General features: G+C 38.7%; 1 protein-coding gene across 1 annotated transcript in view; it reads left to right on the plus strand.

Annotated features, from left to right (window-relative positions):
• MYLK (myosin light chain kinase) overlaps nucleotides 1-15,271 on the plus strand; it is a 147,210-nt gene that overhangs the window by 18,969 nt on the left and 112,970 nt on the right. Inside the window, 4 exon segments of the mRNA XM_035536847.1 lie at nucleotides 4,368-4,575; nucleotides 7,379-7,427; nucleotides 9,667-9,832; nucleotides 13,474-13,639. Of these exon segments, the coding sequence (XP_035392740.1) occupies nucleotides 4,368-4,575; nucleotides 7,379-7,427; nucleotides 9,667-9,832; nucleotides 13,474-13,639 (589 nt within the window).

Raw genomic sequence — 15,271 nt, forward strand, 5'->3', positions numbered from 1 at the left:
ATGGTCTTAACTCTGGATTTTGTGGAAATGAAGGCAAAAGCAATCTACAGAGGTAGTGGCACAAGTGAACACTGTGCTGACAGAATCTGGTGTAATACATATGATGTATTTTGGAGGGATTTTGCCATCCAAGACAGTCTTTTGGTAGATGTTTTCTTCTTGGTCTCACTGTCTGTGTTTTGCTGTAACCTTGAGCAGCATTACATAAATTTATCTAGACCTTAACATTAAGAACTGAACATGTCAGCCAGTATAATGCATGTAACACTTGAATATGTCAGGCGGTATTCACCAGCCTTTCCAAAAGCCTTACGGAGCTATAGTCACAATGAGTAACTCAGCAATAACACACACCCCATCAAGGTTTCACAGTTGCTTACACTTCAGGTTTTTGCTATTTCTGGCTGACTCTTTTCAAGTGCTCTGCATTTGCATTCATTGTTCACCTTGCTGGAGGCAGTGACAGCTATTACAAAGTAGGATCTGACTTGGAAGTTAAAAGCATGAGCCAAAAGAGTGCATCAGATTACCCGAATCTGCTACTGCAACTGTGACACATTTAAGCAGGCAAATTTATGGGTTTTTGGAATTGATATATAAGCAGCTGTTTTATGGAGCATAGATACAGGCCAAGTTTTAGAAAAAATTTCCTGCACCTTAGAACAGTCAGGGAAAAGGGTTACTGAATATATTTGGCCTTGGCTGTCACCGAATGCCTTTAGGTTTGCGACAATGGAGCCTAGTTTGTAGCAGAACATTTTTTAATAATACTGCCTTTTAGTGGATAGCTTCAATGGATTTGTTGTATTTATTCTTCTCATTTTTTTCCTTTGGGAACCTGGTGCCATCCCTTTTCAATGACATTCCCCCAGACCTGGATGCAGACTGAATCTTAGCTCTGGAAGTTTCACAAGGCAACAGGTTTTCTCTCAGCTTTTTCCACTTGCTGTGTTGATGCATGAAGCAGGAGACCTGTTTTACCTTAGCAGACTTTTCCAACCATCTTTTACAAGACTCTAAGTAGTTGATGGGTCCAGACAAAAACTCAAAGCTTACAGCAGATATTTGCTGCTCACCATCAATTTTCCACTTGTTAGTGTTCCGCAGGTAAAGAAAAACTGTAGCCTCACTGGGACTGGCAATGCTCACACAGACCAAGCTGTAAATAAAGGTTATAGCCTTCTGCTGCTGGGCATTAAATAAGCAGATAAATTTCTCTTTGCTGTGGATTTATTCAAGGCAGATGTTTTTAGTGAGCTCTGGAAAGGTTGGGAAGGAATATAAAATCTGCTGCAGTTCTGGAATTGATCCATTAGGATCAAAACCTAGTAACGAGTGATACATTTAAGGGTCCCTGACACTTTTATGGCAGGACTATGTATTTCAGAGCAGGCTGGCTCAGTTTGAAAGACATTCCAAACCCAAACCTGAAATAAATTCTTGCAACAGAGCAATTCAGTAAACTTCTGTTTTCCCCTTATTTCATTTTTGACAAAATATGAAAGAAAAATAAAATCAGATTTTGCGAATAGAATGATTCAACCTTTTGAAAAGAAATGGCATGCTGATCATCTGGGTTTGTAATTTTCTGGGTGGTATTTCCTCAGTGTAGAGGTGTGGATAAACAACATAGCACAGACTTAACAAGAATGAAATAAACACACACAGAAGAAATGGAAAAATACTTCATGTAGGCTTCGCTATTTGATACTGGAAGGGCGTGTATAATTGTCTACCTGAATTTGAAGAGTCAGGTAAAAATGGCCTTGTCTGGTCCAAGAAGGACTTAAGAATATGATAAAACAATAAGGAAAATGGAAGTAAGATGCTTCCCATTGCTTCAACCCCAATAGTTCCCTGGCATAAGGGGTGGAAGGTTTGTGCTTAGGTCCTTTGAAGTTCGATGGAACAGTACATCATAAAAAACACCAGAAGGAATGATTGCAAACTCAAAAAAGTAGTAAATGGATGAAGTAATGTGCAATTGATGACTTGTATTCACAGGGCAGAATCTCAGCAGCTGTAACCAGTGGTTAGACTACCATTAGATAAGCTGATGTGACATAATGCACTGAAAAGGTGGTTCTCTCTTCACACCAATACAAGTGCTACGCTTACTTTACTGTATCCTTAAAATAGGAATTTCAAAGAAATTTTGCCTCATATATTTCAAATTCAAAGAAAGCTTAACTTAATATAAAATAAAACAGAAATGAGAGGTAGAAACTCAATTCTAATCTGTTTTCTGGCTTTGGGTAGCTCAATCTAAAATTAGAAGATAGGCAAGAGGGCATCAACAAGGTAATGGTTAAAAACAGTTTTCTGGTACAAGTCACATTCTGTACCAATGAACACATTATCAACTCACAAAAGCTATGCTACTGCAAAAAAAAATAATCATATTGATGTTTCACAAACTTCTTATGGTGAAAATTAGATGTGCTGAGAAAGATACCCTTCCTGGGAGCTTGGTCTCTGATTAAGCACTAAAACAATGTGCTACAGTAATGTTAGAGGGCAATATCATATGGGAGCTGATGTTTTTCAGAAAGCACAGGAAAGAAAAGGCATGGGCACAAAATGCTTTAAAAAATGCTGTGGTAGTTTTAAACAGTAAATGACCCCCAGTTGTGCAGGGATCCACAATGCGTTCATCCTAGAACACGGCTCTTGCTGAGGTAAAGATAGAAAGAACCTGAGAAGTTTGTACTAGAAGTGGAAAGTTTATTCACCTTACTCAGCATATTCATGCTCTTGGCAAGCATTACTGTCCTCTCTATATACATATTAAGTAATGCCAGGAAGAAGGGGTAGCCACATCACTGGCAAAATTAATTTTTCTGAACTGATACCGAAGGAATTAAAGGAAAGAGAAAAATTTCTGACAGCTGTAGCTTAAGCTCAGACAGATGAGAAGCCCAGCTGGAGTGAGGTGGGGCTGGATTAAAAATGAAAGGTTTTGAAAGAAGAGAACATAAGAGTGGGTAAGGCTGGTTGGCTAAGGACTGTAATTTGGAAAGTAAATGCTGCGCAGATAGAAGAAAGCAGAGCTGAAAGGCTGATTTGAAGCTGAGAGGAGACTGCTGGGAGGAATTTGGACTAGCCACAACCCAGCCTTCTTCAAATCAAGACGGGTCATCAATATTTTGCCCACCTGGAGGTTGAAGGGACTTCCTGTTCAGTTGCCAAGATTTGACAATGTAGTTCAATATACAGCATTGCTACTTTCCCAGTGAGCAAACACAGCCGCAACGATTACTCATTTCAGTTCATCTTGATCCACTCAGTTGCTTCATGACATTTAGGCAAAGCATCAAAGAGTTGGACGATGGAGAGCTAACATATCAGAGTGGGGGGAATAGGAAAAAAAGGGGGAAAAATGTAATCAGAGGTTGCTATGACAACAGGGGAAGTGTGCTAACAGTTAACACATACTAAACCAACCTTCAAAGTGGATGGCATCTCTCGTAAAGCAGAGGAAGAACCTTTGCCTGAGGAGTTAATTTGTTAGTGGAAAAGTATATGTCTGTTTTTTCCATCTTTTTATGAAAGGAAGGCATGGGTCCGCAGCAGGTTTCAACAGCTTAATTGAAATCAGTAACTGTTCTCGGTTATGCCAACTGAGAATCTCTCTGCAAATCTGAGGGTATCATTAATACCGTAGCAGGCAAGGATATATTAACATGGTTACTGTTTAATGAGCATAGGATTGCTTTGTTTTGTTGAATTCTCCTCTTTGGGTGACTAAGAGACCACAAAGCTCCTTAAATGTAGCAGTGTGTTTGTGTGAATATAACTACGTCTTTATTGTCCACATGTCACCATAACATGAGAACGACCCCTAATGACACTTTCTTAAATGCTTTATGTCCTGCTTTTAAGGATCAAGACAAAAGGTGGCACGTGCCTGCCTGTATATAGGCTGGAGTCACTACATCTCAGCACATACAGGTTTACAAAACAAGCCTAATCCCTGGCAACCATATCAGAAATGTTTGGTCTAGATACCTTGCAGTCTTGCATACTTAGAGATATAATAGCATTTCTGCCCTTGAGTCTCTGAGCAATGAGAACCCAGGTGTGAGGATTCTTCGTTAGTACCTCACCATGCTTCTGGAGGCAAACCGTTCTAGTGGGAAACTTTTGCATATCTATCTGCCTCACTAGTCTTATGATTTTAACAGTCTGACTTATGCAAGAGTTTCTTCATTTCATTATGTTCTGCCATTTGGCTTGCAAAGAGTATGTGTTTAACAGCTTGTGTGTCAAGAACTTTCCACTGCATTGCTAAATGTCCAACATTTCTTCCTAATACCATCATCTGTTATGTTTGCCTTCTTTCTCTGATCTCTCTCACATCTTTCCAGGTCAGAGGCTACCCCGAACCTCACATCACATGGTACAGAAATGGGCATCCTGTCCCAGAAGGAGACCATTATGTTGTGGACCACAGCATTCGGGGGATATTCAGCTTGGTAATCAAAGATGTGCAAGAAAGCGATGGTGGTAAATATACCTGTGAAGCTGCAAATGATGGTGGGGTTCGTCAAGTGACTGTGGAACTGACAGTGGAAGGTAAGAGGATACTTATACTGTTATTTCAGTGATTATAGAGTTTAATTAAATGAACAAGGTGTGTGAAACTGCCTGTCTGGTTAAGATCACAACCGTACGTACATGCTTTCTCATTGGTGCAAGAGTAATATTCATTAATTGTATTGCTGTTGTCGCTGGAAGAGTAATGTGACATGTCTGGAAGACAGAAATCCCTTTTTCATAGCCACAACTCTAACATGGGTGTAGGTCCTAGTCCAAGTGCTGTGGTGGTATCAACAGCCTTCCCATTTCCACATATAAACTACTTATTTTCTTAACTTTTTGGTACTGTTCCCATCCTGGCTTTATTTATGGACAGTTCTTCTTGGGGCTTTAAGAGGAACTAATATTGCTTTAGATCCCTTTTGAAGGTTGCCCATGCTGTTAGCTGAATGCTCATGTTAACATGAGGGGTCATCTTTGCTGCTTTTTTTCTGGTCTGCTCTATGGCTACACATTTTCACTTACCAGCATATCCAGTCTAAGGCTCAGTGGGCTAATAAAATTAAGTTTTATCACTAAATAAATATCTTCAAAACAGGAGCCATCCATATTAAGATCAAGCTTCAGTTTTGCGATTTTTTTGTAGAACAATGTGTGACTCCCAGCTGAAACTGATGGAGTTGTTTCTGCTGAAGCCATGTATGACTCCTAAATTTCAGCTTGTAAAACAGTTGGTTAGCTTTAGTTAGACTCACTCTTTCAGAGGTATTCATTGTGTTACTAGTGCTGTTTCTGACCTCCCGTTGTGTTAAGCTCTACTACAGGACCTGCACCACCAGTACTGCACTGTCATGTTCCTTAGGGACCACGCAGTATAAGCAAGAAGGGGGATGAGGGAGCAAGCACAGAGGGCTGATGTGCACTTCTCCAATAGAGATAGAACCCCAGCAGGGGCATAAAGGCATAAGCCTGTTCTGCCTGTACTCCTGAGATATGGGAGCAGATATTGGCTGACATCTGTTAGACTTCTAGGACGGAGCTAGTGCAAATAAAACAGGTAGAGCTGGCATTTGTCTGTACCTGTTAGCTTAGACCACATACAACACATCTCATCAGACCCTTATGTATTGTTGCCCTGCCTTTCCCAGATAAATCTCACCGTTTAAGATGTTTTGCAGGGAAATACATGACTATAGCTACATAAAGTAGGTGTACACCTTCAGATGTGTAAGGCATTGGTAACAAAAGACCACATCTTAAAGACACTGCTATAAGCTTTGCAATTTTGATGGAATCCTCCACTTAGAACAAAAATAAAAGCCTGGAAAGTTAAGATTTTCTCTCAGACAGTAAAAATTATGGCAAGCTTGGATGTTTCACAATGTATCAGGCAGGCACACTGGGGCAATAGGTGTCGAGTTCTGCCTGTACGCTTCCATTTGCTAAGTTGCACACCTGGTTGTAATTGCATGTTTATCGTCGCATGGAAACGTCTAAGATCAAACCCAGGAATTTTTAAGAGAAAATATGCATATTAGATTGCTGCAAATTCCAAATCTTAAATGTAAAGAGTGACACAGAACCAGTGAATTATGGAAATCAAATGTATTTCTTCTCTCTTAGCTATTTGGTTATGTCAGAGATCTGCTGAATATCAGAGTGTTTCAGGTCACAACTTTGCATTGAATTCCTGAAGCACAGCAAAAATTGACAGCAGGCTTGAAGCAATCAACATTTGGATATATTCTGAGTCAAAATCTCTTACACACATCCTCAGAGTACATACTGAAATATGCATGTGTCTGGAAGGATAGTTACTGCCTTCTGTTTTAAAAATTATGCAAAATATTTTTTTTCCCTAGTTTAAAACTGTCTGAGAAACAACTTGTATGGAGGTGGAGTTTTTTAAAAGTGTTTTTATATCAGTTATTCTGATATAAAGGCTTTGCTACAGTTTAAAAACAATGCCATGGTATTTCCTAATGACTGAATTTCCCAGAGTTTAATTACAGTGGTCTTTATTCTAATAAATATGCATCAAGACAGCAAAGCACAGGTATTTTGTTTTTCAGCAAAGACCTATGTAGGGCTGACTGCTACCTGAAAAAAATGATGGACTGAAACACAGTCTAGTCTTTCCATCTTGCGTGACTGTCCTATCTGAGAGTTAATGTAAATTCTTATGAAGTGCTAGAACAATGTGTTTTTTCACAGCCATCAGAGTAGTTTGTTTTGTGCTGCTACTCTGAATCTATCCCAGGCCACTAGCCATTTTTTTCTGAGCCGAAGCTAACAGGAATGCTGTGTGCAGTAGATGGCGCTGAGCTTACATGACTTCGTACACATCTGTCTATTGCTCACCAGTAAGCAAGAGGAACTTTAGAGCTTAAAAGAGAATGATTTTTTTAAGAAAAGGTATTCCTGGGCTAGTACAGGAATAATAATTGGGAGGAAGGGAGGAAGGAAGGAAGGAAGGAAAAAACCAATACCTCTTTCAGAGTCCAAATAGTTTTTACGCTATCTAATTTGAGTTAGTGCTGCACTGTAGAAATTAGGCGCTGTCATACATTTTTTTAAAACAGTTTTTTTCATGAACAGTCTGCAGTGTTGTTACTACTGAGGCCAAGGGCTAGATGCTAACTCTTCTGAAACCTGTTTTTGAAATTGGAGAGCCTAAATTTGGACTATGGGTGACATAACCTTATGTTGCAAGTGTTGCATTCCTCCTTTACTTTTGAAACCTGAAGAAATGCATGTTTTACATAGCCTTTAGTACCTGTAATTCCCAATGTTATTGACAACAATTCTTACTTCCTATTTTTCTGTCTTGTTCTCACAGGAAACTCCTTGAAGAAATACAGCCTGCCATCCAGTGCTAAAACCCCTGGGTAAGAAATCCAGTGGCTTTGATATTGTTTAACAGACACAAATACGTTTTGGTGGGGAACAAGTAAAATGACTGTTCCTAAAGAGTATGCACTTCTCTTTTCATCTGCCTTTTGCATCTTTTCTTTAGCTCTGATTCACTCTGAGGGCCAGATAAAATGCGTTGAATTCTTGTACAGTTCTCAGTAATTCCTCACTGGAAACGTGTCCCCAAAGGTCCTTGCCTGTGCAAGAATGAGGGAAATGGAGGAAAGAAAAGTCTGGTAGTTAATGACTCAGTTCTGCACAGCATGACATTGGAATAGAATAACTGGTTGGCATGATTGCTCACACTTGTGAAATGGGAATAACAAGGATGGCTGGGCTCACAGAGGCAGGGCAAGCCTAACTTCATCGATTCAAAGCCCTTAGCTCCTGTAGAGCTGAGTGCCAGCTACAGCAACATCTGAAAACAAACAAACAAACATTTGTGAAGTCAAGTGTGTTAAGTCCAAATCTCCATTTTTCCCAAGTGGAATAGATACCATGAGAATTGCTCTGTCAGGAAAATGTTCGAGGCTGTCGGGAAGGCATAAGTGGTTTGATAGAGCTACTGCTCCTTCATAACAGGAATTCAGATGGCTGAAAAGAGAGCTTTCTCTTTCTATCTGTGCTGCAGTTTTGCACCCTTCTGTCTCTGTTCTCTGAAATCCAGAAATCCTTTCCTGCATCTTCCATGACCTGTCAGGCATCTTTTAAAGCTAGAACAAGTGCTACTTTTAGAATGTTTAGTAACAAATAAAATCAACTGAAATCATAATTCACATATAATTTAAATATTTCCAAGTAACACAGTATGCATACTGTAGGCTGGAGGAAAGACTTGTTCTGTTTTGGTGTAACTGTTATGAAGAACTGGTTGATTGGATGATCTACTCTGACCTGACCTGGCACAAAGAGCCTTCTTCCTGTTCTTTACACGTAGCTTGAGGAAGACAGCATTAAAAGCTATCAGTTATTTAATTCTGCAATGAAGTGTTTTCCATTTTAGCTTATTACGGTCACTCTTCTCTCCCAAGCATTTTTACTGATCCTCTTCTCTGTGTAAATTCTTTCATCACAGTCTCATCTCTTTCATAGAAAGCTCAGGTTGCCTATATGGCAGCCGTCATGTCTTGGCAGCACCTTGGATTAAGGCAATAAGGTATCTGTTAGTATCTGACACCTGGTAGAAATGGTGAGGTACTGATACATCTCTCTTGCATGCGGTAAATAGCCATCTGGAAAAGGACTTGAAAGTGATTGAGTTTGCTTGAAATTAGAGCGTTTTTTTTGTTTTGTTTTTTTTTTTGTTGTTGTTGTTTTTTAAAAAAAAGGAAGGAAGAAGAAATTACCATTTGCCATCTCCTAATGTGTGTCTTTGTTGTACCAGGGCCTTAGAGCAAAGAATGCAAGCGTTACCTTCCACATTAACATTCCTGAAGTTGCACTTTTTTTTTTTCTTGCTGTAGTACTGTTTGATGTTTTATGCTTTATGGCTGTCTAACTGAGGTTTTTAGATTGCAGTCACTGTTGTCACTTTAGTTTCATTCCAGCTGTGCCATCCAAGAAGAACTGGGCCCTTGCGCTTAAGAGACATTCACTGCCGTTTGGATGGGTGTACTTTGTTTTTGTGCCCTTTCCATGTTTGCTTTGGAAACATTGTAGTGAATGAGATTCCAAACAGAAGCCTTCCCTTAACCAAAAGTCTTTACCAGGACATGTCAGAAATGTTGCAAAAACAAATTGATGATTCATAAACAGAAACTACTGTGTCATTGCACTGAATGTTAAACAAAGTACATGATAAAGAACAGTGAACAACTATGTACAACTAATCAGGAGACAATTAAGAAACAGAAAAGGGTAAAAACTATATGTATGCAGTGTTTCCTGTCATTTAGTTTGTCCAGCTCTGCTTATAGGCAACTCACGTGGAGATCCCTGTATACTGGATGAGGGTACATAGCATTATACTCTGCTAATGCTATCCTCATTCACTGCATGAGGAGTCAAGAGCAGCCATCACAAGCATTTGCATTTCTTCAGTTGGCCAAAAAAAATAGTGTATGGCTGAAAATCTGGTAACTACAATGTTGGTTACTGTTTATTATATATCCTTGTTGGCAGACCACCAGTTTAAAATGCTTCCTGAATTGTGCTTTAACCATGACGACTTCTAGTAGTTCTTCTGTAACACCAGGATTTTGATTCCCTTTTTAGAGGAAGACTTACTGTTCCTCCTGTGGAGCATAGGCCAAGCATCTGGGGAGAGAGTCCACCCAAGTTTGCTACAAAACCCAATAGAGTTGTTGTGCGTGAAGGCCAAACAGGCAAATTCTCATGTAAAATAACAGGACGACCTCAGCCTCAAGTAACTTGGTATAAGGTATGAATTCCCATTAAATTAATTTTTTCTTTCTGTTCTGATTTTTTTTTTTACTTGGAAGAATGATATGCATTTGATACTGCATATGGCAAATGATCATGGCAAGAATTTATGTACAAGGAGGGCCATATTCTTCCTCATTTTCATGTGGAATAAATCCACAAAAGATGTTAGTGTTTCTTCTGAGTATAAAGTTCTATCATAAAAATAGCAAGTATGAGATATACTTGCCCCAAAACCTTGCACACCAGATAAGAGAAATAGGGAAGGGATGGGAAATATGATTATCACAATCTCTGTTTTATAGAGAAGGTCTGCAGGGATTTAATGCTTTGGCTGAGATTAGAGAGGAGTCTCTTACAGCTTTGAAAATTACAACTCTGTTTCCCAAGTTCTATGTCAGTGCCTCAATCACAAACCGCCCTTTCTCTTTCACTTGCACTAGGTTTCACCTGTACATTAGAATTAAGATGTCTGCAAAGAAATGAAATTGAATTGGAAAGAAAACTAACAGCTTAGGAACTATCAGACATGATTATTTTTTGGCATGCACAATTGTTTTTTGCAAATTAAAAGAAAAAGTCTAAGATAAACAACTGTTTGACTGATTCAGTGTGATCTCTGCTGAAACACTGGTAGCTGAAAAGAGTCTGACATAGAATGTAAAGGAGACCTGAGCTGTCAACTTCAGATCTTCATTAAAATGGGGAATTGTGAGCATATATAAAATACAAAAATACACATATTTATATAAAAATAAGCAACACTTAAAATTCATTAGACTATTAAAAAAACACTGAAGGCTTAGGTCCTACTGCCCCCTTTGGGCATATGCAAGATCTCCAAACACTTTCTTGGTAGTTAGGAGAGAGTGTTCAGATGATAATTAAATATTTCACTGATTAGGCCCTTTGTTTTCTGGAACTATTATTATTTTAGAGAATTGCTATTACTTTCTTTAATTTGGAAGAACAAATATTGTGATTGCTCTATTGGCATCCTGCTCCCCTTCAACCTTCATGAACCAATTGCCTTATGCATTGGTGTCAAGAGAAATGGAAATGTGGCAGCTTTTCCCAGAGCTTTTAATTTTTTCTAATGTCTGCAGGTTTTCTGGGGGAAAAAAAAAAAAGAAGGCAGAAAACTGCTTGTAGGGCAGGGACATGCTTCCTACTCATTGCCTGCTTCACTCCAGACTTATTCTTGTTCTCTGTTATACAAGAATGCTGTTACTTCTCAGAAAACAAGCAACCTTGTTCTGTGGAAGCACTTACTAAGAACATCTCCATCAGTTGGCAGCTCTGCCTAGAATCTGCTTCCCTCTCTGGCTGCCATCAGTTCTCTTGGGCCCTCTGGCTCTTGAGGCAGTCTGCAGTGCAGCTGCTCCACAGCTGCAACAGTCTGATTTCAGTCCCACCAGACTCACTTAGGCTTTCCAGCCATGCAGCTCAGTGCAAAACAAGATATGTCATTCAGTTCTCTTTGTTCAGGGCTATGTGGTAAACAGCAGCTTGGATAAACACTTTGGTACTTCATACACTGTTTTGCAGTTTGGTAGAGGTTATTTTACGTATTTTGCCATTCACTGTTAGCTTCTTTACCCTATGATTCCATAATCTGACATTCCTCCTCTAATCAACTGAACTAAGTATGTGACATTTTTGTTACTAGCAGCTCTATGAGTCCTGTTCATGTTTCCGTCCTTAAAAAACAAATTTTGACTCTCACAGGTCTGCATATATTATTCAGTAAAATACCATAGCTGTGTTGTTCAGAGGTTCACTAGTCACACCGTTGCTGGCCTGCAGACACCCTGTCACTCTTGAACTTTTCCTCAGTTCATCGCTACAATGTTTTGGTTGAGTTGGGTTTATTTAGGCTTTCATAATATTAATTTAGCACCTATTTTGAGCAGTGTAAAGCTTTCTTTCAATAATTCATGTGCTCTGTAAAGTAAAAATGTGTTGTTGCTCTGTATCAGAGTTTTACTGGCAGGTTGTTGTGAAGCATGTTTTTATACCTTTATTCATAAGGCATGACTCAAAAGGTAATCATGTGTGTGCTTTGGCTAGCTGAAAACAAGCTCAAGCCCACAATACTTCAGGTCACATCAGGATGGCACTGCAGAGTCCTGCTGAGTGGCAGGTGTATCAGCCCTGCCTCAGCACCATGGAAATGAGCTTATGTGACAACTGGACCACATCCGGCTAGCACAGAGCCAACACATGGACAAATTAAAACTGCACATTTCAGAACTAATGAATAAGTTCTTGTGTAAATCTCTTACTCTGCTTATTTTTTTTCTTCAGCCTTTTCTTACTTAAGTTGCAAAGAACAGAAGCTTATACAATATCGTTACCAAACCCCTGCTGTGAATCAGCTTTTTGGGTTTACAGGACTTACAGCACCCAGAGAGCAGCAAGTTCACAGAGACTGCAGGAACTACAGTGTCTGAAAACACTGTAGAGTTCCCAGAACTTTTACTGACCAGTACCTTACAAATCCTGGAGGAAGCACATTTTTTCCTTCCTAAACTTGGAATAGGAAAAGTTGTGGTGCCTGATAGCAAGGAACTCCTCTTTAATGGCTGATGTTGAAGCAGAGGCAAATTTGCTCACAAATTGAGGTGTTGGTCAATTTAAAATAGAAGGGAATTTAAAAGCAAATAAATAGTTGTTCTGATTGTCTGATCTATGTAAAAGCACAGAACTAAATATATTTTCCTGCCTTAAAGTCACATGTTTTGATTCACCTCCACTGTAGCCCTTTGAAAGAAACTCCACTTTATTTTAAATTTTGGAGGTGTAGGAGAATGCATCAAATTTGCAAGTAAATTGTATTAATATTCTACACTTCTCACTATTCCTGGCTTCAGACTTTTTAATTATTGGATTGCATAATATCCTGATGTGGTAGACTAAGGAGCACTCTAATATTAAACATCTTTTTTAGATAAGTTTAAACCTTCATGAAGTTTAGTTCTTTTGTGACAGAAGTAATAAAGTCCAAGTTGGCTTTCTCCCATCTATATTTTCTTTTCTAATGGCTTGTTTTGGTCATGAGGGCTCTGTTAGAGAATGCTTAAATCCAGACCCACCTTCTGCTGGTCTCCACAAAGGATCTGTGTTGCAGCAGTGCCTCCTCAAGGCACAGTTAATACCTTCTGCTACCCTCACCTGGCCATTGATAAGGTCCTCTCATGCAGAAATTTTCCAGTTCCTGAAGAGATACAGCATAAAGGAGCTATTGAATAATGGAGAAATACTCCTCAGGCTGGAAGTCGCTACTTAATGTGGTGTTTGATTTCCCGGGAATGAATATGAACGGAAAAGTGGTTTGAGCCAACATACAACAAAAGAAAATATTTGTAAGGATGTGGATATGGTAAATAACGAAAAAGCAAAACCAAACTGAAATGTGTGGATGGCAAAATGCAAAGAGAAACAGCCTCTTGCAGTTATGAATTAAAGAACTTTTGGGCACTTTTTTTTTATATCATCCAGATATTTTTCACTGAAGGTATTGGGCTGAAAGATAGGAGAAAGACATTTTTACCTGATGCTTTACCAAAAAAAAAAAATGGTTTCTCCCCTTTTCCTACCAACAGCTCTCTGTCTCATGGTGTCTTGTGATATTTGCAGGGTGATATTCAGTTGCAGCAAAATGAGCGTTTCAACATGTTTGAGAAAACAGGCATCCAGTTCTTGGAAATCCAAAATGCTCGGCTTGCTGATGCAGGAATTTACATATGCACAGTGGTGAACAGTGCTGGGAAGGCATCTGTGTCTGCAGAGCTCACCGTCCAAGGTACAGTAAAGACAAATACACAGGAGAACACAAAAGAACCGCTGTCATTGCTTTGAAAAATCTTTGGTTGTGTTTTCAATATAAGCATTTACTTTTTTTCATTTTACTCTCTCTTCATTAGATGGTACTGTGATAGCTTGGAGCATGCTACAGCTGAAAACATTGTGTTGGCTTAATGGCAATCAACAGTCTAATTGCTTCTTTGTAATGACTTTCTATAAAATGAGCTTTCCATTTTTACTGTGGTTTTGATCTTCATATATTTTGAAGATAGAATTTAACTTCGGCTAGGAACTTTGCATTTGTAATTCTAAACAGTAATTAATTTTGTATTTATTGAATAACAGCACTGGATGCATATTTATACCAACTATCTTTTGGGAAAAAAAAATTGTATCTGTATTTGTAGAACTAGGAAAGTAAAGTACAGGAGCATAACTTTAAACTGTAAGAGATAAAAAGAAGTTTAATGAGATTAAAATTCAGGCTTCTCAACTCCAAAGTCCACTCCGTCTCTGTCCCTACTGTTAAAGAAAATAATGTATTTGTATAAATACTTCAGGATGTTCTATTCCATATATGCTTTACCATATAACAGTTCAATTTGCAGTTTGATGATTCTTACGGTACCCTTTACATTAGCCTCAAAATCATAAAGCCTTCAGCAACCACACTAAAGAGGAATTTCATCAGTCAGTGGGTAAACAGCTGGCTTAACAGTTGCTGAACCCAATGAAATAATTAAATCAACAGCTGCTGTCTTTACCTGCAGTCACAAGATCAATAAGGTTACATGCGCCCCCAGCAGTGAAATTTTTGGTGAGTGTTGTCATTCTGTAAGATAACAAGAACATAAATAACACGTGGGTTTCCATTTGGGATTCTCAGAACCACAGCTAGCCTTTACCACTAAAAGCTGTGTGTTGTTTTTTTTTTTTCTTGTTTTTTTTTTTTTTTATCTGTAAGTTCCAATCCGATGAGGCCATTATAGAAAGTTTCTATGGGTTGCCTGTTCAACTAATGTTTCATAGAAAAGGCCATAAAGTTCACTAAGCCCTTTTTTTAACATGAAACTTGATAGTTACTCGCTCTCCCTGAACTTGTGAGCTTTCTGTTATGTAATGGGTACATCTGCCCTGAGAGATGATGCAGAACTGGGGTCACAAAGTCAGATGTGGTATATGTTTGCTTCAGATGCTGACCACATCTCTGAATAATGCACGCGTTCTTTCTTGGATTAGTACAGGTCAGTAAAAAGGGCACTCTCTTACAATGTACTTTACTAACTGGATGATTCCACTTACCGAACCACAATAATATAATATCTAAGTCTTTCATTATCAATTAAATTAGGTAGTAGGAATTGCTGCAAAATGCTAGCAGAAAATCAAGTGTTCAAAATCAAGTTCAGAATTACTGAATTTTCTTTTATAGCCATGCGGTCTCTTATCTCTACAATCTTGCTCCAAGAGCTTCATTTTTTTCCCCAGCTTTCTAAAGTGGTAAGAGGAGAGGGAAGGGAAAAATGTTCTTTTAATTAGCAATGTTGCATGGCTTTGTTTTTTCTGCAACTGGTAGTTATTCAGCTTTCTCTTCAACATTTATTCAGTCTCTTTTTAGCTTTAATTTTTA

This window comes from Cygnus atratus, chromosome 6, assembly GCF_013377495.2.
Source record: "Cygnus atratus isolate AKBS03 ecotype Queensland, Australia chromosome 6, CAtr_DNAZoo_HiC_assembly, whole genome shotgun sequence".
NCBI lineage: Eukaryota > Metazoa > Chordata > Aves > Anseriformes > Anatidae > Cygnus > Cygnus atratus.